This window comes from Podarcis muralis, chromosome 2 (genome assembly GCF_964188315.1).
Source record: "Podarcis muralis chromosome 2, rPodMur119.hap1.1, whole genome shotgun sequence".
In the NCBI taxonomy this organism is placed as follows: Eukaryota; Metazoa; Chordata; class Lepidosauria; order Squamata; family Lacertidae; genus Podarcis; species Podarcis muralis.
The window spans coordinates 96,284,565-96,308,493 of NC_135656.1; the positions used below are offsets into that span (position 1 = coordinate 96,284,565).

Sequence of the window (23,929 nt, forward strand, 5' to 3'; positions counted from 1 at the left end):
TAACATGCTGAGATACGAGAGTCAGGTGGCTGATTGTATGCATTTTGTTTCCTCCACGAATGCTGCTTCTTATGTGCATTGTACTGTATTGTATTTTGTAGCTTTCATTAAATCTCCAAAGGTCATCTGAGGTTTAAGGAGTTCATTTGACAAACTCGTCTGAGAGTATTAAGGAAGCAGACTTATCTTATTACTCCTGTTGACTTTTCAGCCTGAAATGCTACTGAGATTTGAGATTCTGCCTTTCTCTGGAGGAAAGGAGAGGAGATGGAGAGGTTCAACCAACTCTGCCATAAGTCTGAAGTAGTTCATCAGGGTTGGAGGGGGGAGGGGGGCTGCTCCTTTCTTGGCTTGAAACCTAAGCCAGCAAATAGGGGCAGCTTCACTCTTCTCCTGCTAGAATGCTGAAGTGATCCCATGGGGAGAGAGGGGGTGCAGGAAGGGTGGTGTGAAGTCTTCCTAATAGCACAGAGAGGGGGAACAGAGCCCAGGGATAAGGCAGAGTGGATAATTCATGACTAAGAGATATGGAGGAGAAGGGGACGACAGAGGACGAGATGGCTGGACAGTGTTCTCAAAGCTTCTAAAATGAGTTTGACCAAACTGCGGGAGGCAGTGGAAGACAGGAGTGCCTGGCGTGCTCTGGTCCATGGGATCACGAAGAGTCGGACACGACTAAATGACTAAACAACAACAACAAAAGAGATAAGGACTGAGGGGGTGGTTGATATACAGTGGTACCTCGGATTAAGTACTTAATTCATTCCGGAGGTCCGCTCTTAACCTGAAACTGTTCTTAACCTGAAGACCACTTTAGCTAATGGGGCCTCCCGCTGCTGCCGCGCTGCCGGAGCACGATTTCTGTTCTCATCCTGAAGCAAAGTTTTTAACCCGAGGTACTATTTCTGGGTTAGCGGAGTCTGTAACCTGAAGCGTATGTAACCCGAGGTACCAGTGTAATGAACTGAAGACCATTTGGCAGAGAAGTAGGATACGGTAAAATCAGCAGCAGAGGATAAAATTATGAGTACTTTCAAACAGTTCACAAAATCTGGTATAAATCAGATTACCTTAAGGAAGTGCCTCATTCCATATATCCATAGCAGTCAACTGTGCTCCTCAGACAGGGCACTGCTAGAGTTCCCACATGTGCTCTTGGTCTGGACTAGAAATTGGGCCTTTAGTGTTGCAGCTCTAGCCTCTCCCACACTGTTCAAGGGGTGTCGGTGGTGTTCCCAACCCCTAGAGCAGCTTTTAAGGGAGCTGCCAAGGAGAGAGGGGATTGCAAAAACCACCACCCCTCACCCTTCTTCCAGACAGATATAAATCAGGCAGTCTTGTCCTCAGTGTTCAGCCACAGTCTTGAGCCGAGGCTGCCGGTGATGCAAATTACATGCTACATCCAGACAAAAGTACTTACAAATTGGAGTATTAAATCACGATTCGCATTAGAGCAACATGAATTTCATTGGGTCTTCATTGGATTAGAACTGATCATATGGAACTAATCTAATGTGGTGTGTGGATGTCACATTAGTTCTGCATTTGTCAGAGAAATTATGCAAAGCTGCAACGTGCAACAGAAATAACAAATCTGGCATGCTGGGCCAAGCCCGCGAACACAGATCTACCTTCAACTAAAGCCTCAGGCATGTCAGTTACCTGCCACCCACGGTCATTCCTACTCCCCGTCTGACTTGAGCTGTGCATATTGTGAAAATTTGCATCCTTTCTCCAAGTAGAAAGCTGTATGCCGCTCCAAGCTGTACGCCGGCTCCCTCGGCCAATAAAGCAAAATGAGTGCCGCAACCCCAGAGTCGTCCGCGACTGGACCTAACGGTCAGAGGTCTCTTTACCTAATGCAAATTACCACTCCTTCAGGTCTATTCCTGGCTCTGTCTCTCATTGGCTCTGGCTCCACCCACTATTAGTCTCCTTGCCTTGCTCCCTACCAGTCCCATGGCTCACCAATGACCACCGGCCTGAGAATTCCAGGAATTAAGACCCCCAGTTCTGGTTGCCCCAGATTGCTATCGTTTGATTGTAGCAGCCGTTTCTCAAGAACCATGGGCAGTAGAATTTGCTCCCCCCCCCCCAATTCGTGGCTTTGGGTATTCCACTGGGAGGAAAAGGCAGAAAAATGAAATGAGAAACCAGCTGGTTCAAACTGGCCTTCTCTGATACACTCATATATGATGACGTGGAGGGATTTGACACTCTGAATGAACTCAGTTGTTAGACGCTTGCTGTATTGCTTTTTCCCCCCCTGGCTGTTACATATACAGCCGCCATTTATGTCAGAAGTCACCAACCTACTGCTCATATGTACTCAACATACTGCTCATTGTTCTACTCAAATTACTCAATTCAGGTTTGTGTGCCTATTTCACAGTTTATTTTTAATGTCCTCCAAGCAAGTTGATGGCATTTTAAATTGTGCGTCAGTTTGAATAGAATTGTATCATTAGTCAGTGTTAGATTACACAGCCAACACTAGTTTCCACTAGTTGTTTAGTGGAACAAAATTATGAATAATAATGTTTCTCTATCTTATAAGGCGCCCTGGAAAATGGCAGTTGGTTTGTGCCATGGGGCTTTTTCAAACCCATAAAAATGAGCAGTTTCTGAACCAAGATTTGGGTCTCCTGGATGTATTTCTTATGGTTAAAAAGGTTGTACACATTTCTCGCTTTGCCCAACATTTTGCACCATGCATCTGTAATACTAGCCTGAGCCCACCAGATGGCACAAATGAACCTACGTGAAACAAATAAAATGTGCATTAGCAGCAAGATTTTTAGGCAGACTCGATTTCAGTTTTGGAATCACATCTATGGAACTGCAATCCCAGTACATTTCAATGGTATACACAATTATTTGAGGTAATTCTAGTGCACTCAAGTATTAGAAATCACTTTGGGATTCAATTGTTGGCATGAAGTTACATGAGGAACCCTCAATGAACTGGGTAACCTGGATCCTTGAATGATTTACTTGTTTTGTTGTTTCTTGACCATGTCTCTGTGTCTAGGAGTTCTTTAGCCCAGGAGATGCAGGGACAGGGTAAAGGGACCCCTGACCGTTAGATCCAGTCGCGGACGACTCTGGGGTTGCGGTGCTCATCTCGCTCTATAGGCCGAGGGAGCCGGCGTTTGTCCGTAGACAGCTTCTGGGTCATGTGGCCAGCATGTCTAAGCTGCTTCTGGCGAACCAGAGCAGCACACAGAAACACCGTTTACCTTCCCGCCGGAGCGGTACCTATTTATCTACTTGCACTTTGATGTGCTTTCGAACTGCTAGGTTGGCAGGAGCAGGGACCGAGCAACGGGAGCTCACCCTGTCGCGGGGATTCGAACCACCAACCTTCCGATCGGCAAGCCTTAGGCTCTGTTTTATAGACCACAGCGCCACCTGCGTCCCACAGGGACAGGGTGGCCTGATGCAAAAAGGAGACCTGCGCCTCTCTTCTACACAATTGTTATAAGAGCAGCAGCCCTGCCCTCTTGCATCTGGACATGGTAGACCTCAGAAGTGGGAAAATTTGTGCAGCCTGAGGGCCACATTCTCTTCTGGACAGCCTTGTGAGGGCCACATCCAAGTGGCAGCCAGGGCCACAAGCAAAGGTTGACAAGAGCAATGGGTGCAAATTATTACCTTTTTACAGTAGGCTAACACACACACACACAAACACACACACAGCTATCCTCCATCCCCAAAATGCATGAGGTATTACCAGAGTTGAAGGACCCATTCTGGGCAGGCAAAACCATTTGGTGTTGCAAAGCAGAGCCAATAAGCAGAGGGTGGTCTGTAGAGAGAGAGGGTGGCCTGGGAATGATTTGGAAGCTGTTAAACACAGGGGTCATGAAGAGTCGGACACAACTAAACGGCTCAACAACAACAAACACGGAGCAGTGAAAAAACCCTGCAGTTCAAGAGAATAAAATGTGGAAAGGCCTCGTCTCTTAGCTCGATGCAAAACAAGCAGCACTTCAGGGAAGGGGAGAAGACTATAAAGCTTCATTTGTCTACTCAGGCCTTGTCTGCAAGGCTTCATTTGTCTACTCAGAAGTAAGCCCATCTGAATTCAGTCTGGGTACTTGAAACAATGGGATAATTCATACCCCACCCCAACATTTTGGGAGGGCAATTTGGAGCAGCCCCCAACCTGCTGACCCTGTTCCTCGTGTATACCAGTGTGATATAGTGGTTAAGAGCGGTGGACTCATAATCTGGTGAACCGGGTTCGCTTCCCTGCTCCTCCACATGCAATTGCTGGGTGACCTTGGGCTAGTCACACTTCTCTGAAGTCTCTCAGCCCCACTCACCTCACAGAGTGTTTGTTGTGGTGGAGGAAATGAAAGGAGATTGTTAGCCGCTTTGAGACTCCTGAGGGTAGTGATAAAGCGGAATATCAAATCCAAACTCCTCCTCTTCTTCTTCCCTCCCTGCCACCAACCCCTTCCTCACACACCCCGCTCCCTCCCTCCTTTTTCTAGTTGTCCTCCTCCACAGCACCCAGCCTGTGCCATGTCGGGAGAAGACGTGCAGGCCGGGCCAACCTTCTAGCAGGCCAGCCGCCTCCCGTCTTTTGGTCCCTTGCTCTGGCACAACCAGTGTGAGGGACCAAAATCAGGACATTCAGGATTGGGAACAGAAGCTGGGGCGGCTTCTGCCGATCCGTGATGTCCCGACTAAATCAGGATACTTGAAGGGTCTGGATAATTTAAGAGTGGGAGGGGTGCAAGCAGCTGCTTAGGCAGAAAGCTATCACCCTCAGACCCCGAAACTCAAGTGTGAACTTTAAAAGCGTTACCAGCATATACTGCATTCAAATATTATATATAAAAAGGATTGCGAGAGAAAGGTTCTGCACGGTGTGCTGAGTTGTCAGTTAAATGGATCCAAGGGAAGACTAAATGGTTGCCGAAGAGACAGTGTCAAGAAGTCACAGGAAAGATGGTGCAAGAACAAAAGCTGGTCCCTTCTTCTTCAGCCCGATGCTTCCTTTGTCACACAAACTCACACAAAGCTGGAAACACAGTCCATTGGTTCACACAATGCTAAGCATTTCATTTGCACCGTGCACAAATTATGTAGCCGTTGTGCAAAAAACCAAACACTTTCATCCATGTATTAGGAACAGTTCAAATTATTTAATTGGCTTACATTAATATTGATCCATAATTTACAGTGCGATGGACCATACACAACTTATTGCTGTGGCCGACAGCAGGTGAAAAGATCACTAACAGCATGGTACTAAGCATCCAGAACAAGAGGCAGTCATTTATGTCACTTTTTCAAGATACAGAGGCCTTTGATACCATCAATTTCCATTTTTCACCAGTGCATTTTATGTCCAAAAAAATAAAAATAAAAATGGTAAGTGCATTATTTTGTGCTTTGCTTTGTTTATTTTTCTCCATATATGCTTCCTAAAGGCTTTATAGGCATCAGAGTTAATATTGCTTTATCTATCTATCTATCTATCTATCTATCTATCTATCTATCTATCTAAAAGTAGTAAGGAACATGTTCATGGCACTAATATATCTTGCATGGTTTTGGCAACAGTTAAAATTGCTTGGTACTCTGTGTTACCTAGCTAGCCGTGTCATGACTCGCTCCCCGGTTTTGGCATCTGGGCTTGTGTAATCATTGTGGTTTGAAGAAATATCAGAACAGCCACACGCTCCATGATTTCCTACCACTTAGCAAGTGTCTCCAGAATCTCTTCCCCTGTAGAAGCACCACACTTTTAAGGCCTAACAGTTCCGCAGCTCTTGGTTCAAAATAAAACAAATAAAAGGGCTTCATTCAAGACCTTAATTCCAAGCTTGCAATTCTGGAAATCCTACTCACTCCAAAAGATTTCAATGTGGGTGATATGAAAACTCCACCTTAAAAAACAGAGGGGCTCCAAACATAATTTGAGGAGAGAAAAAAACAACCAAGGAGAATGTTGACGTGCAATGTTGAGAAAGCCCAAGGGATTTTGGAAACGCATGATCCAGCTGAAAAGAGCCATAAATCTGATCCAAGAGAAACTAGGAAGTTTGCATTTCCCAATGTGCCATGGCAAAGCACGCTTGCAATTCAGTCACAGAGTAGGGTTCAATTTTATCAGGACCCAAGTGGTACACTAAACCTTTATTTCTTGACCCAAAAACACTGCTGAGTTGAACCCTGGCAAAAAAGCTTTTCTCAACTGAACAGTTGCGCTATGTCTCATTTGTTATTACTACTATAATCAGGGCTTTGTATTTGTAACCACAAAATATGGTACCTAAACATGATACAAAGCATCCTATAAAATCTCAGGCTGCTGTTGTTATCGTTGTTAAAAGCAGGTTTCTAGTCCTTGCTGTGCAAAGACAGGCTTGACAGTGTGGGAAAATAAATAATGCCTGAAGCCTGAGAAAGGATGTCCAGTGTTCTGAGGAACAGGGCTGGGGGTAGGTCTGAGCTTCAACATGCCCACTTAAAGTAGACACCTTGTCCCAATGACAAATGAAACATAATAGATTGTGCAAAACAAGCAAATATGTAAGCTTGCCTAATGTGCCTATTTTACATGGTTTGCATTGAAGTAAAAAAAGAAGCCAATATCTAGAAAAGCTAATATGTACAGGGTACACACAGCTGTAGTTCTCTACTTTTTACTTCTAAAGATACAGGCCACTTGCATTGTTAAGGATCAAGACTTCACTGAAGCAGACTGGGATAAAATTTGAACCCAGTTTTCCCATATCAGAGGGAAAAATAAGCTTCCTTTCCACAATGAAATTCTAACTAGCTTCCAGCTGCTAGTATGCCTTAGGGATTGGGAACCTGCAGTCCTCCAGATGTTCTTAGATTCCAGCTCCATTAGCATGGCTAGAGGTCCAGTAAGATGGGAGTTGGAACATCTAGAAGACCACAGGTACTCCATCGCTTGTAGATGGCAACAAACTTTTCATGAGCTGTAACTTGCACCACATTGCTAATGATGGGCCAAACACCCGCTTGCCTCCACAGTCACTTACGGACTCATTGTTAAAACCGTGTTTATGGAAGACAATCTTACTCGGCTACGAGTGATCGCCAAAGAAAGAAAGAAGAAACAGGTCAGGATTCTTAACTCGCTGTGAAAGCTAACACTGCAATCCCAATCACGCTTACCTGGGAGTAAGCCCCATTCAGTTGGATTTACTTCCAAGCAGGCATGGTTAGGATTGCGCTGTCAGCACTAAGGCAGTTCAAATTTTGACTCCTACATTAACAGTCACCTGTGACCATTATCACTGGCTAGATAATAGTCAAAATGGAGGGGGGACCCCTACCACATGCAATTATTGAGTTGGAAGATATTTTGAGGTTAGGAGAAAATGCCTTCCTGATCCTTCAAACTAGAGTTCCCACCTCTGGTTATTTCTCTCTTTTTTTGTCTACAATGGCCTTTCCCAATCTGGTGCACCCCAGGTGTTTTAGACTACAACTCCATGCTGGTTGATGCAAGTTGTAGTCCAAAACATCTGGAGGGAGCCAACTTAGGGAAGGCAGGTCTATGTGGATTCTTGGCGATGCAAAGATGAGGCCCAGGTCTTGCTCCCCCAAGTTAGTGGTGCACTTACAAAGGAGCATGATTTGGCCTTAGTGGTTTCACAGATGTTTAACCAAACTACACAGCAGCTGTTTGCTTTTGAGACTCATCTACCTTAACATATCCTGATTGTCGCCATGCTTTCACCCTAGCCTTCTGAAGAACTATCAGCTGCCTATAGCTTGGGTTTCCAAAGCACAGATACAAAGCTGGAGCAGAAAAGAAGTCCAAGAAATAGTGTCAGAATCCGTACAGGCTTGGGTGAAAGAGTTGGGTGCTCTTGCTTCACGTCACGAGCGCTGTGCCCCACCCATCAGCCACCATCAGCAATCCCCTCCTCCCAAACCGTCTTGGGTCGCACACTTCAGTCAGTGCTAGTTCACGGAGACTACGGCTAAATTTAAGGCACTTCACTCTGAATGAGATATGCTTCCCTGCCATTTGCAAGTCAGCTGGGTGGCTGCTAGGGCGGGAAGCCAATCACTTGCTCAACTGGTAAGACCACACAACCACTGTATAAAATATTTAGGCATGACAATCATACAAGTATCACTACTGTTATTGCATAGGACTACGCTGGAGGAGATAATACACGGAACATGCTCTCACGACAACACTGTTGCACGGTTAAACTTGACAACGTTGGGATCAAGTAACAGTTAATACCTGCAGATATAGTAAAATCCTCTTTCAACCTGAAAAATCTAACAGCGCACTAAAGGATATAGCAACCGTGTTTCTCAAGCATATTTCTATTTGTCCTGTATCACTAAAAATAAATACGTTAAGTTTGAGGTTGGTTTTTTTCTTTTTCCTTTTATGTTTTTTTAAACGCAGAGCATCGTCTTGTTAACTAGACCTAAATCTGTACTATGATTTAAAGCTCTGTCGGTGTCAAAACATTTCTTCCAAGTGAGACTGTAATATATAAAATAGTCACAAAACCACTCTTGAAAAGTCAGGAACCTGCACAAAAGCTTACTTTGAAGTGTGTACAAAGAATGCAGAACAACCCCCTTTGTGGGGTTTTAAAATGTTAAAAATAAAATCATTGCGATAACTAGAGGCATTTTCTTACAAATAAAATACAAATGTACTCAGAATGGAAAAAAAAGTGAAAAATTCATGCAAATCAGGTAACTGTACAATGCAATTAAAAAAAAACACAAAATCCAATGTGTTATATCCAATTGACAGAGGGTACTAAGATTTTTTTGTTAAGAGCTTGAAATATTCACCAGTCTTGCATTGTTAAAATACCAGTATAGATTTCTTACCATGATTAAAAGTGATTTCTTAAAAAAACACACCCTGAACCATGATTTAGAAGGTTGTCCACTCACCGGAGACCAGAACAAAAATAACCACATGCCAATGTCATTAAATATCTCTCTGTGTCTCTCCCTACTTCATTCTAGCTTGTACTTTGTTCAAGATCACCATGAGTTAATTTCTGTACAGGTGACCCGCTGACATACATATTATATTTAATGCCTTGGGAAAGATTAAATTGGATTAACAAGTACTGTATCTTTAAAAGGAGGCACTATTAAGTCAACACAAAAAAATAGTTTTACAAAGCTAGTCCTTTTTTTGGTTTCTTTACATTCTTCTACGTTTCATTTCCACGTCAATGGGTATCATTTACAGTTATGCAGGAAGTTTCACCTTTTGTGGATCATGGACTTGGCGATCAGTCTAACTCTATTGCTTTCAAGTAGACACGAGCTCACTTTGGAGCTCTTGGCGAATCTGGTTCACAGATGCAGTACAATACTTTGGAAGCATTGGTAGTTTTAAAATAAAATATACAAGTCTCTGCAAACATTAAAAAAGTCACATACACTGGGCTATTTGAAGGTTTATATTAAAAGATAGTTATTAAGAAAACAGAGCAAATTACTTAATCTACTGATCAAGAAACAAAGAAGTCCATGAAGAGCCTTTCTAATTTGCATTCACTAGCAAGCGTGGTCAGATTCCTCCATGCTCACGCTGCTCCTTCGGCTACTTGTTTTCGACGCCCCGGGAGACAATGAGGAAAGGAGCGGGTCGGTCACCCCGACAGGAGAGAGGGTATCGTCCATCAAGATGTCTTCCAGTTTGGAGCCCATTTTCGTAGGGACAGCATAAGTGCCGGCAGCTGACTCAGTCACATTGGCCAGGCTGTCGTTGAAAGTGATGGTGCCGTCGGTAAGGTCAAGAGTGGTTGTGCAAGACAGGTCGGGGTGGCGCTGCAGGACCTCTTGGCTGCAGTTGTCGACGGCGGGCTCCTGCTTGATGAGCCGGTTCACCATCTCGGGCGAGCAAAGGCCTGTGGACGGCACGATAGAGAGTCCGTGCGCTCGAGCCTGCATCTCAAGTTCCTGTGGTGGAGAACCATGCAGAACAATAAACGTGTTTGAAGAATAATTATTAATTAAGAAATGGCAGCTCTGGAAATGGACACTTCCCTGCAAAATAGACCATTAAATCCATGTGCCAGGCTTCAGGGAATCTCTCCTATTCTACGTCATCCCTGCGCCGGCTTACCTGTGCTTTCTGCCTCTGAGCTTTTTGTTCTACTACTCTCAAAGCACGCCAGGTCCTGAGAAGGGTGTGTGTGTCAGGAATGCTGTCTAAAGTCACTGAGTCTGTCAGCTGTCTCTCCCCTGGTGTTTCTTCTTCCTGCTGCTCTCCCAATATTTCCCAGTGTCTCCCTTCTGCAAACCACTGTTGTAATTCTATACTGTCCTCCTCTTCTTGGAAAAGTTCAGGAAGAGAGGAGGGGTCCCCACCATTCCTCCTCAGTCGAGTTCCCGACATCATGTTATGTTTAATGTATCTGCTTGTTTTTGAAGACCTGTTCTGTGTGTGTGAGTGGTGGGGAGGGCAACCAGGCTGGGAACCAGACTACCACACAAACACAAAACTGCCCCTAGGAGCTGGTATTTGCACTGGTATTTGCAATTTTTGTTGTATAAGTTTCACTCTGCTGAAAAAGGAGAAGCTTGGCTTGATTAACTTTGTAAAGGTTTGCCATGTTGCAAGTGGCTATTCGCCACTGTTGCTTATTGCTGCATTCTCTGAGCTCCACCCTACAAGGTCATGGCACAAGTGGAATGACCACACAATGACCACACAATGGTCCCTCCCTCTCCTCCTCTTGTGTGCCTGCCCCCCAAATCTACACTGGATGCAGCCACAACCCTCTAGATCTTAGCTTGAGGTAGGGAGGCTTGGAGGGAGAGGAAGTTGCTTCCACAGTGACTTGGTTGGATTCAGCCTTCTGTGTTACAGATTGACACAATGGCCTCAAAGTGGAGCTAATATGCACACTATTGCCTTTTTTTAATGTTTCTGACACTTTTGTGATACAAACGGGGGAGAAGTTCTGTTCAGTTCACATTTAAAGGCACATCTACCTAAGTCACACTTTGCAAAATGACGCACAAACCAAAAGGCAGTCATCCTTCGAAATCTTCCCTTCTCTGAATTTTGCAGTGCCATATAATGTGTACAAATGACACATAACTAGGGTAACGTGTGCCTGGATACACATATAAACAACATACAAACATCCAGTTTATTAGAGAATCTGTTTTGCCAAAATGTGTATATATTAGGCAGAGCTGCGTACAAAAATGTGCCTATTAGGAGAAAGAGGCACAAAAAGGCTGGTGAATTTTCATGAGGGTGTGTGTGTGTGTGTGTGTGTGTGTGTGTGTGTGTGTGCTTTAAATGACCAACTGATGTGGGGGAAATGGAGAGAAACCAGAACTGACAGGTCCACCCATTCATATCCTACAGTACACTTGTTATGCTCTCCTGCATTGTAGCCCATTCTGATCTCTAGGTAGAAGGATGAGCCTAAGCATGTTTAATATATAAACAAAATGTAAATAAATAATCCGAGACCTCCTTTACCATTCAGGTATAGGGAAGTACACATTGCTTCCCACACTTGCACTTCTGGAGCACTGCCTGGTGTCGCAGAGAATGAGGCCATGACTTCTATCTCCTTGGTTACAGAACACAGTGCATGCGAGAGGAAGTGGGAATGAGGGAAACACCCCTTCACTGAAGTTGCTCTCTTCCCCTGAGCCACAGTTCTATCTAAACCCTTTTAGATCTCTTTATTTTGTGAAATCATTCAGCAGGGCAACTTTTTCCTGCAAGGATTCTGCTTCATGTGTTGGTGGTTTAGTAAGACGTTCTATATCTGTAATGTAGTGCCCTCCATATGTTGTCGAACTCCAACCCCGAAAGGTGCCGGCTCGCTGGAGCCCTGGGTGCCCGAGCACCCACAAAATTCCCCATTAAGGGGCTGGGCACCCACAAAGCCCATGGCCCCAGATACCCGTGGCCAAACTGGCGCTCTTGCCAACCCCCATCATTCCGGACCACAGGCCATGCTTGCTGGGGTAGTTGAATAAGGTGTGAGGAAATTTTAGGGCTGGTCCTGAATACTGTATCCGTTTAGAAAGCACATATTCTACCTTCTGGAAACTATTTCCATGTTGCCTTACTGACTGCGCCTGGATGGTCATATCTTGCCTTATCCATGTGAGATGTGCACAAGCCTTTGTGGCTCAACCCCTGGTTTGTTCTGAAAGTGGTGACCATCGTTTCCAGTTTGGATGAAACAGGAAACTATGGTTAATTGAAACGTCTTCATTTCATTCTGCTGTGTCACAATGGGAGAGGAGAAAAAGATGGATGCACAAGCAAAAGGCTCACCCTACATTGCCTGATATATGATCATTTGAATGTAGTTCTTATGACTGCTGTTTCAGGGCAGACTAATATTAAGGGGGCAATCTGGAAAACACACACACACACATCTGAAGCGCCATTATATTTATGCATTAATCAGCAAACCTGTATTCTGAGCAAAAGGTGCCTGTTGGCATGTTCCAGTTTCTTTTGTCTGTTCTCTAGTTCTTTTGTACGTTGCTGTTCTCTTTGCAACTTGCGGATGTAGTCCACAGAGGCCTTTAAAATAGTTCCCTTATTCCAACGCATGTCCCTGCAAGATGGAATGTGAATAATCAAATCTGGAAAGAAGTAGCATTGAGGGGATGGCGGGGGGAGACATTTGTAATACTGAAAATGCGTTTACATTAATAGGCTCCATTTTAGTGTAATCCATCTTTTTTAAAAAAAAAAAAAGTGAGGATTTAATAGGTTTGTACTCAAACAACATAATAACAAAGCCTACTTTTTTGGTTTTTGCTGGGAAGCGGGGCTAATCAATGGTTTCTCATAGGAAAGTCGCCTTCTGTTCTTTTAGGCAGACCTACATTGCTTTTGAAGGGACACGGTTGGCGCTGTGGGTTAAACCACAGAGCCTAGGACTTGCCGATCAGAAGGTTGGCGGTTTGAATCCCTGTGACGGGGTGAGCTCCTGTTGCTCGGTCCCTGCTCCTGCCCACCTAGCAGTTCGAAAGCACGTCAAAGTGCAAGTAGATAAATAGGTACTGCTCCGGCGGGAAGGTAAACGGCGTTTCCGTGCGCTGCTCTGGTTCGCCAGAAGCGGCTTAGTCATGCTGGCCACATGACCCGGAAGCTGTACACTGGCTCCCTCGGCCAATAAAGCGAGATGAGCGCCGCAACCCCAGAGTCGGTCACGACTGGACCTAACGGTCAGGGGTCCCTTTACCTTACCTTTACATTGCTTTTATGCTTGGTATGTAAAGCAGCAGCAGGCAATGGTATTCAACTAACTCAGAGTAGACCCGCTGAAACTAATGAACATGGTTTAAGGGCCATCCTAGGTATAGGAAGCCAGTGTAATTTATGCCAGTTAAAGTTAAGAAAGCAGATCCAAACTCCATTCAGGAGCAGTGCTGCTGCCAGTTGAGCCCACCAAAGCCTAGCAGAAGGAAAGCAAGTATTTAAAACAGAGTTTGACTTACACCACCCTTTTTCCAGGGGAGAACTTCTGCCAAGTTAGGATCCAACCTAAGCCCCTGCCCCTCTCCTGCAATGCCCATTTTTCAGGGCTCACGTCAGCATAAAGGCCACTGACCTGGCTCAGCAGGGATGAGCCAAGGTGAGCATAACTTGGCTGTACTGGGAGTTGGTCGGCTGAGCAGGAAATCCACTGCATATTAACTTGCTTATCCTGGTGAATCTCAGCTTTGGACTAAGTTAGTTCCATTAATTTCAATAGCTCTACTCTGAGCAAAACTTTGACTACTATCCACTATTTTGTTGGGTGGCTGATGTTGCCTTTCCCTGTAAGTTTTGAGGAACCCAGGTTATGTTTATTAGTTAAACATGTTCATAGAACTGGCAATGCAGCTGGATTAAATGCCCTATGTCACAAAAGTATTCCAGAGCTTAAGGAACATCCACTAATTTCTCAAAAGAATTTCACCCCTTGCATCTGACAACCCATTCTAGGACATTGACAGTACTTACGGGTCGTTCGACTTGGGTATCAAAGTGCCAAGTTCTTTTATACGATCGTTAATATTGAATCGTCGTCTTCGTTCAACTTTTAAGGAATCAACACAAATTAGTAATCAACAACAGCACAAAAGGTAACATAATTGTCGAAAGCATCTTGCAAAATACAACTGCAGATATAAGAATTTTACTTAAGTAGAGATGGGACACAGAGATGCATTGATTAAAGAGCAAGAAGAAAGGAAGAAACCTCATTCTGCTCTTTTTTTAATTGCCACAAAAGTCTGAGGCCACATCTGTTTTCCAAGCACATCATCCAACTCCCCCATGGGAAGTTAGTGGAAAGTTCTGCTGATTAATCTGAGCGACCTAGGAAGGGTATTGGAGGAAATCTTTTAGAACTTACTAGCACATGCTTATTATCCTTTACTGGTTTTTAATCTATGACTAAAGATGAACAAGACTAATCTTGTTTTGCTTTAGCCACATACCCAATGTTTTCCTAAACCACAGACCCTCTTTTCTGGTAAGATTACACATCCCCAAGCATTGTCTAAATTCAAACTTGGTCCTATCAAATTCTGTTTTCCCAGTCAGGAGGTTGGTGTCCATTCCATGAATGGAAGGGTTGTTTCCATTCCTAGAAATGACTGAGATCCAGCAGAGGCTCCCACACGAGGACAGGAGGATGCAGTTCATTGATAATCCCTTCCCTCTATAGTGCACCATAGCCCCTCCTATAATGTTACTGAGAATTCCCAGAGAGGCACAGGATGCAGAGGAAGGGCAACAAGCATATTTTATTCCTTCTTCCTGCAGAAGCCTCCTATGAGTGGAAATCAGAGAAATTATTGAACCAAGTCCAGGTCTGTTGTGCCATTTTTCTGCAAGAATCCTCACTTTTGATATGGTTTTTGAGCTGAGAACTGTGTTGGGACATTTAGGAAGTACGAGCACCAATGGTTTGCCAAGGTCTGATTTGCACACTGATCTGTGAGGTCCGTTTGCATCCAAATCCTTCAAGGATCTCTAGGTAGCATCTAAGGCAGCCTTCTTCAACCTGTGGGTTCCCAGATGTTGCTGAACTACAACTCCCATCACCCTTAGCTAGCAAGGCCAGAGCACAGGGATGATGGAAGTTGTAGTCCAGCAACATCTGGGGACCCACAGGTTGAGAACTGCTGATTCTAAGGCTTCTGTGACTTGCATTTGAAGATCCTTCAGAATTACATCGTCTTCAGCAAGGTACTTGGCTGACCAAAAATTGTGCAAAGTACAAGCCACTGGAATTTCAACTGCACAAGCATTGTGGAAATGGGTGTGTTTTGCTTCTAGATGGGGGCCTAATCTGCAAAGAGTTTTGGTTATTTTAAACTTACTCGATTTTCCCTGGAAAGGGAAAATCCAAATTAAAGGGTAGGGGAGAATAGAGGAAGGTATGTCATGTTGCTGCAACCCCCCCCCAAAAAAAAAAACCCCATCATGGCTGATGAGCACTGTTCTTACAATATACACTCATCTGGAAGTACCCAGGAATTAAGAGGGCAAATTTAACCTATTTCAATATGGACTGTGTGGTAAAAGTAATTTCAGAACATGATGTGCGAATATTAAACCCCCATTTTCACAAATTAAATAATGAAAAACAAGAAACTTACTCAAATTGTGATTGTCTTTCTTTTGTCTCTCTTTGGCCAGCGCTCTCGCCTCTGACTCTGTTGGAAATACACATGCTATGCATGTTAACGAAGTAATTAGAATTAGAGATATGTAAGAAAGGCAGCGCTAAGCCAAGAAAACATTCACACATTTCACATGCACTTCCTGCATGCAGCATCAGCACAAGACCCTTGCAATGCTTCTTGTTTAATATCACAGCATATTATCACGCAGTTCTATTTAGTAGGCCCCATCCTAAATATTGGTGCAGGCTGGAAGATTAACAAGTTTGGAACATAAACTTTCAGGGCCAGGCACATGGCTGCTAATCGTTGGTGAATAAGTTTTCCAAGTGGGCAAGATATTGAAGTAACATTTTCCCTTTAGACAGCAGTGAAACCAGGGATATTGAAACTCTTGTCCTTTTCCATGGAAGCCATTGCTTTCTGCAGTGAAATAAAGCCAACATCTCTTGCGCCTAAATATGAAAACCAAACTAGAAAGGGCTACATATGCAGGAGTTAACAAGTTTATGAAGGTCAGGCACACAAAACGTATAGTACATCTTTTGTGTAGGCCACTTTTAGTTTACGTTCCAAGTTAGGGCAATACAGGGCCCCTTATTATAAAAACAAAATAATGAACAAAAGCAGCATCTTCCTTGCTGATGCTGCATACAACACAATGGTGCATTATCTCTGCCTGCTGCGAGTCTTGTTATTTTTCCTTCGTTAAATAAAACAGGCAAATGGTAGACATTATGGAAGCGCTGCTCTGCACTCATGACTTGTCCCATCCATTCATAGATGCAACTGCAGCTCGGTACAATGTGACTGGTACAATGAACTTTCTGAGAGAGCTTGACATTTCACGTTTCAACACAGGATCATTTATTTTCAGAGTACACTATGTGAACTGCTTCGGGATACGGTCTAACCTTGAGCAACTTAAAAGATTATTTAAAAAGGCAAGCGTCTAACCGCCCATTTGCCATGGGTCTGACCAGCACCGTCTTCACAGATTCAATGATCTACAATCATCGAGTCTTTCCACCGCTATGTAGTATGAATGGCAGAAGTAAGAATGGCAACCATTAAGGCCAGCCATAGCGAGCCCAACAACAAAATAAGTTTTATTATCAAAGTTTCTCCTTATTCCCTTAATTCCTGCCCGCCCCCCAATGTATGCTTGCTCCAAAAGATTAACGAGCAGATTTCCTTCTCCTTGAGCATGCTCACTGCATCCCCACTGCAATTACACTTTTTTGGCAGATTGGTAGACAGCACCCCTAAGTGTCCACTCTGTTACACAGCATCCTGTGGCGAGTGATTTGGACTTAAGAGATGCCTCCTGAGATGCTTTGTACTTCGATAGCCGGAGACTGAGTGACATTGCCAGACAAGAGGACATAGCCCAGGTAAAACCAGGGATGTTCCTAGGGGACCAGATTTATCGGACCCTACCAGCCCCCTACCTTGCAGAAATCCACTATGTGGAATACCACAGACTTCTTACAGCGGCTAGATTAAATGTCCTTGACTCTGCGATATTGTGGGGAAGGTACAGGGGAGTACCATACGCCCAGAGAACCTGTCATTGTGCCATGGGTGTGGTTGAGTCCACCGAACACATTCTCTTGACTTGCCCTTCTTATGCAGAGCTTAGACAAAATTTTATAGACCCACTCCTATGTCAATTTAGCTTCCTACCCAGAGAAAACCAGGTTTTACACTTGCTGAATAATGTCACTAGAGCTATACCTTCCTTGGTGGCCAAATTTCTTTTTTTAGCTTTTAAGCATCGCAAGACTATAATTGACTGTATTGATATGGGGCTATCTGTTTAGCCCATTTTAGTGTTGGCTAAGTTCTAAAATCTTCCTGGATGTTTTAACTGTGTATTGACAAATGTACTTTTTTCTGACTGACGGTCGAATAAAAAGGTTGATTTGACTTCGATACCCTAAAATAAAATGACATGTTGCAATGTTGGTCTTTTCTCCTTTGAAATATACAAAATTTAAAATTCGGCTTTGTAATTTGGAAATTATGTGATGTGATTTAATTTGATTTGATTGGCCGGTTAATAAAAATTATTTTTTAAAAAATGAAATATACATTAAGCAGCAGCCCAATTCTTTCCCATCGCAACCAATGTTCTTCTTAAAAGCTGGAATCCGCAGCTTATAGACATCTGCATCCTTGTGGTGCTTCACACATTATGGATTAAAAATGTGCCTGATGTGTATATTCAAAGCACCACCTAACCTGAAGCACTTTTAACACCTGGGAAAAGGATGCTAACCTGTCCGGTCCAGCAGGGTTTTGATTTGGAAAGGGCTGTAGCTCAGTGGCAGAACATTTGCTTTCCGTGCAGGCGGCTCAATAAATGGGATCTCCAGGTGAGGCTAGAAAACACGGAAACTTTGGAAAGCTGTTGCCAGTCAGAGTAGGCCATGCTGAGCAAGGTAAACCACTGGCCTGATTCAGCATCCAATGTTCCTGGTATAAATGTATTACCGGTAATTTATAGGTTCAGCAGAATTCTTAAGTTCCTAGGAGCACCTTTATCAGAAAATGCACATTTTGAAACATACTGTTCTAAGTTACCTGTGAGTTCCCTTTTTATATTAGGAAGGTTGGCAGGACAAGAGTTGCTGATGTTGAGTCCGGGGGGAGGCATGCCTTGATTGCCATAGAGGTCCACAAGATTGCCGGAGACAGGTAACTGGGGGAGACAACGGAGGGTACGGATTATTTCCAGTGTCCCGTACGAGACCCTTGGGTGCAGAAAGCTGAAGCAAAATGACGGCTAACACTTTTTGCACTGTTGGCCACTTGCTAATGCAATTCTGCATAGGGCACACACCAGGGCCAGCCCTCCCATGAGGCAAGGTGAGGCAACCGGCTCAGGCGGCAGGGTCCATAGGGGCAGCAGATCCCAATTCCCCGCCTTGTTTCTGATGTAGAACTTCAATCGCCTATTCTTCCCTAGTGGGTGCCACTTTGTGATTTGCCTCAGGCGGCAAAACATTTTGGGCCTGCCCTGATACATACTACGTATGGATAAGGAGATACTGGATGCATGCTCAGAAACAGCAGCTGGTTCAGACCACAGTTTAAGAGTGGGCTGCTCAGAGTGCAAACTTCACTGGCTTCCCCTGGGTTTCTGGGCACAATTCAATGTGCTGTGTTTGTTCTATAAAGGTCTAAATGGTTCTACGTGGCTTGAGGCACAGGGGTCACATTCAATGAAAAGAAAAACACCCACACCACCCACAGCCACCTCTCAAGAATAAGGCAAGCTTGAGCATGCACCCACCAAAATTGTAAAGGTGGGTGCCCAAAGAAAGGGACAGGGGGAATAGAAGCAAATTTTGGAGGAGAATAAATTTTCCGGGAAATTGGAAGGAAGGTTCCAGCAAACCACTAGTTAAACTTATCCACAGTTTAGGTTTCCGGCATAACACTAAACCATGGTTAATCAAAAACAGAAGTGAAAGTTTCCAATCTCCACTCACCCAAGAGTGCCAACTTGAATAAAATATTGGAGGAGGCAGGCAGGCAAGCCCCACACTGAATAACCGATCACATGATGTGGTAGACGCACACCACTTCAATGGCGATGCCCATCAACTTTGGGGGGTGGCCCCCTCAAATATTTTATTGGGTAGGACAAAGCCCACTAGGTCCCTATGAGTTGGCTCCTATGCAGCCCCCCCCGATACGCACACTTTGTCTGGTTCCAATCATGAAAAAACATGGTTTAATGTGATGTCTCCGTGCAGCCACTTGTGACCTTAAATGAGATTTATGACAGAGATGAAGGGCCAGTGCAGAAGTATATAATGCTCGCATTTCATGCTCCTAGTGTAAATGGCACTTTAATGATCTCTGTAGATGCTTGAGTAGCAATTGAGCACAGCTTGCAATGTAACAAACAGGGGCTAAACCTTTGCTGCAAAACAACAGAATCTTTGTTCTTTCTCTCTGAGTGTAGAACTATTTATAGGCTGCAGGCAAGCTACTTCCTCTGCAGGGATTTTGCATACCTCCTGTTTAGGAGCCCAGACATCTTACCACTGATCATGATAAGACTGAGAATGCAAACAGCTCTTAGGGAAAGGCACTGTACGTCCAAAGCAAGGTTAACTTATCCTGGATATTACAACTTGTTTCAGGCAAAACACTGCATGAATTGTGGCTGTGTGTTTCTAGAGGTTGACGCTTACTAAGACTTGGTGTTACTCTTGAATCCAGTTCCTTCTACTTATTGCACACAGGGCCAGTATTCCTAGTCAATAGCTCATCAAGGCCTGTCCTAAACATTGTTGTTTCACCTACCATTTTGTGGATAGGAAAACAGAAGGAACACATAAAACTGTTTAACTACAACTACTTCTCTCATGTGCATGTTGATAGCGGTGAAACGGTTGGGAAATGCCTAATCCAATGCTTTTCTTCACCCAAATCCAGAGGCAGTGCCTTGTCAAAATCCTTTCCAAAATAACAAAAGCACCTTTCCAAAATAACAGGAAAAGGGGAAGCCACAGATTTCAAGGATGTGTCTAGAAACTGGTTCTAGACACTGGCCCTATGATCAGAGTACTACAAGAGAGTCACTAGAATTCTATCAAATAAATAAATAGTGTTATGAGAATGGGGAGGAGCAGGCTCGCCACAATCTCTAGGGTCAGAGCTGAAATTTGAGCAAACTCATAAATTCATGAAGCAAGCAAAGGCTGGCTAATTAAAACTAAGCCAAGTGCTGTTGCATTCCATTTAGGATCAGAAAGCCCAGGCATCTTCACATAGCTAGCCAGGGATAAGCCAATTCATTAACATGACAAAAGGGGTTGGTGGCCTTTTAAGAGAAATCCACTGGTCTGGGCAGACAGAGGTTGCCAAGGTGTTGGGGTGTGTGTGTTTGAAGTGACAGGAAAAGAGTGTTTTTAGCAAGGTGTGCTGGGAAGAAGAAGGAGTGGGAGGACGAAGAGAGAACCATCTTAGCAGACTGGGTGAAGGGAGGCTGCGAAAGATGCCTTGGGCTGCAGTGCTGCACAGCTGTGGGGAACAAGCCCCTCTTGAGATGGCCATCCAAACTCAGATGTAAACATGCGAATAATTCTATTTCTTAAAGCTACAACAGTCTCCACTGTGTCTTGAGTCTCAAAGAAACAGAGACCCTGGGTCAACGCCCGGGACCCTCTGGAATCTTGCTACCGATCAGCGGAGGGATAGGAGCTCCCAACTTTTGCAACAATATGGTTGCTTGCAATAAACAGGCATTGTTATTTATTTTAGATTAGACTGAATTACTGATTACTCTTTCAGCTGGGGAAGGCAGCTAGTTAAAACATGCCACATTTAAACAAACAAATAAACTCAACTTTCATCCTTAAAGGCACTCTGAAATAGAGGTGCTGAATAATACAACAGCAAAACAAACGAAACACCCCACCAAAACACAGAATATAAACACAAGTACCGTATTTGCTATTTGTAGGGCGGGATCCATTAAACCAAAGATTTCTTCATTATAACTTGACTCCAAACTGATAATGTCGTCAATTACATCATCCATCTGTAATGGAAAAGTGGGACATGTAAGAAATAGGAACTATGTTCAAGAGGAGGCGTACTAATCTACCAATGTGAAGAGAGAAACACTAACCAGCAAGATGCCCAGAACTTTAGCTACTCACAATTTAGTGGCTAGAGCATTAATTGCATAACTAGTGGCAGTGTAGGGGTGGGTGGGGAGGAAGAGCTACAAGGAAGGGAGAACTGTACCCTCAAGTTCAGAGTCAAAACCACATGCACAGTTTTCTCCTTGTCCTTTTAAAATAGAGTAGCAGAAGGAACAAGCCCCTTGTACCGAAAGGTATATTAGTGAAATACTACAGGCATTCCTAGTCATTAACAAACTAACAGCAACAAAACCCAAGAGTGACACTGATTGATTGTTTGTTTGGCAGACAATAGCCAATTCGCAGCCAGTTCTGCGATATGTATGGTCTGTGCTTTATGCCTGACTGCAATAGTCACATTTCACACTTTTAGGTATACATTAAAAAAGAGAAAGAGAGAAAGAGAGTCTGGAATGGACGCTGTTATTTCTGATTGCAAGGAGACTTTGTATCTACCATCCTTTTTCCTGCTCCTGTGTCAAACAGTAAAGGTAAAGGATCTCTGGACGGTTAAGTCCAGTCAAAGGAGACTATGGGGTGCGGGGCTCATCTCACTTCAGGCCAAGGAAGCCGGCGTTTGTCAACAGATAGCTTTCCAGGTCATGTGGCCAGCAGGACTAAACCGCTTCCAGTGCAATGGAACACCATGATGAGTGCCAGGGCACACGGAAACGCTGTTTACCTTCCCGCCACAGCGGTATCTATTTATCTACTTGCACTGGCGTGCTTTCGAACTTCTGGTTGGCAGAAGCTGGGACAGAGCAATGGGAGCTCACCACCACAGAGCAGATTTGAACCGCCAACCTTCTGATCGGCAAGCCCAAGAAACTCAGTGGTTTAGGCCACAGCGCCACCCGCGTCCCTTTGTCGACTAGTACCTGCATGCAAGATGCTCGAGAATGTGTGTTGAGAGTCTGGCATTCATTCTCCACCCTGTTGCTTTGCTCTTCAAATTTATAAAAGCCCTGTAAACATGAAAAATGACAAATATTAGGAGAAGAGGCTAGACATGTGCGGGGGTTTACAGTTAAGTGGGCCGGTCTTCCTTAGAATCGCTGGTGTCGTGAACATACCAAATGCCAGAATAATAACTAGAGAACTATGAACCACAGTTTAAAATAACTAGGTAGGCCAGGCCCATCCAGGCTCACCCTGAACGCCAATTCTGCAATTGACTTGACATATAGCAGCTATTCCCATTCTCTGTACCAATTATATGCTATGTACCAATTATGTGTTACAGCTATGTGGAAATGGGCTAATATGCACAGCCCTAAATGTGACATGAAGGCTGGCAACATCAATCCCGCCATGTGGGAATCCCTTGCAGACGACCGTAGTGCCTGGAGACAGTCAGGTTGTGCATCCACAGCAGTGACTAGAGGAGGAATGACTGCTAGGAGGAGTGCAGTGAGAAGAAACACCATGGTGCATCTGTCATAGCACAACTGGATGCCTTTATATGTCCCAGCTGCAACAAAACATGTCTCTCTCGTATCAGTCTCTACAGCCACAGCAGGCGCTGTGACCTTCCAACAGTTAGATTTCGCCCACAAAGGTGTATTCCTCCATTGTCTCCAGAGATGGAAGGATGCCAACAATTTGACCCAATGGAAGTTTTGTTGTTTAAGACCATTCATCTAAATTCCAAGCTAGGTGCTCATTTCGACTGCAGCTTCTGCTAAGTTTCTCCTTCATGCACCCACCGATTCCTTTCTTTGTTAACAAGGAATCCTAAGAGCAAATATCCTCCCCCCCCCCAATGTTATGAAATCCCACAACATCTACCTTTTTTGTGTGTGTGGTTCAGTTCCACAAAATAACTCAGGTATAGGCTAATATGCACAAGTGCAAAGGCAGATAATAGGAAGTACTTATTCATATAGCTTATAGTTAAGCTATGGAACTTGCTCCCATAGGAGCCAAGTTGGCTTTACAGTGCTGTTCTTGACTTTTCAAGCCTTATTTAGCTTCCTACCAAGTTATTCAAAGGGCTGCCACAGACTGAAGATCAACTAGGGAGACAGAAAGGCTGACAGGCCGGAGGAATCTGGCCTTTTCCATGGTGGCCCCACCACTGTGAAATTCACTGCCCTAAGAAAGAGGATCGGCCCCTTCCATGCTATCATTTAAAAAGTAAAGGTAAAGGACCCCTGACAGTTAAGTCCAGTAGCAGACGACTCTGGGGTTGCGGCGCTCATCTCGCTTTACAGGCCAAGGGAGCCGACGTTTGTCCGCGGTTTTTTCAGGTCATGTGGCCAGCATGACTAAGCCGCTTCTAGCAAAACCAGAGCAGCGCACGGAAACGCTGTTTACCTTCCCGCCGAAGTGGTACCTATTTATCTACTTGAACTTTGATGTGCTTTAGAACTGCTAGGTTGGCAGGAGCAGGGACCGTGCAACGGGAGATCACCCCATTGTGGGGATTTGAACCGCCAGCCTTCTGATCGGCAAGCCCTAGGCTCGGTGGTTTAGACCACAGTGCCACCCGCACCCTATGCTATCATTTAGGTGGTCTCTAAAAATTTTTTTTGTTCACATAGGGGCTTCCGTTTTGGTGCGGCTGTGGTTGGGTGATGGAACTGGATTACAGAAAGTGAAAT

General features: G+C 44.3%; 1 protein-coding gene across 5 annotated transcripts in view; it reads right to left on the reverse strand.

Annotated features, from left to right (window-relative positions):
• Window positions 1-5,136: 5,136 nt before the first annotated feature.
• The window catches only part of MITF (melanocyte inducing transcription factor), a 134,375-nt gene continuing 115,582 nt past the window's right edge, over window positions 5,137-23,929 (reverse strand). For 4 of the 5 annotated variants that reach the window (XM_028719411.2, XM_077925041.1, XM_077925043.1 and 1 more), the window contains 7 exons: window positions 22,205-22,291; window positions 21,125-21,220; window positions 18,247-18,364; window positions 15,637-15,711; window positions 13,991-14,066; window positions 12,446-12,593; window positions 5,137-9,951 (listed from right to left, as the gene is read on the reverse strand). In XM_028719411.2, coding sequence (XP_028575244.2) covers window positions 9,547-9,951; window positions 12,446-12,593; window positions 13,991-14,066; window positions 15,637-15,711; window positions 18,247-18,364; window positions 21,125-21,220; window positions 22,205-22,291 — 1,005 coding nt within the window. In that variant the 3' untranslated portion in view covers window positions 5,137-9,546. The remainder of the gene's footprint in view (window positions 9,952-12,445; window positions 12,594-13,990; window positions 14,067-15,636; window positions 15,712-18,246; window positions 18,365-21,124; window positions 21,221-22,204; window positions 22,292-23,929) is intronic. The other variant, XM_028719412.2, reaches the window with a different exon arrangement.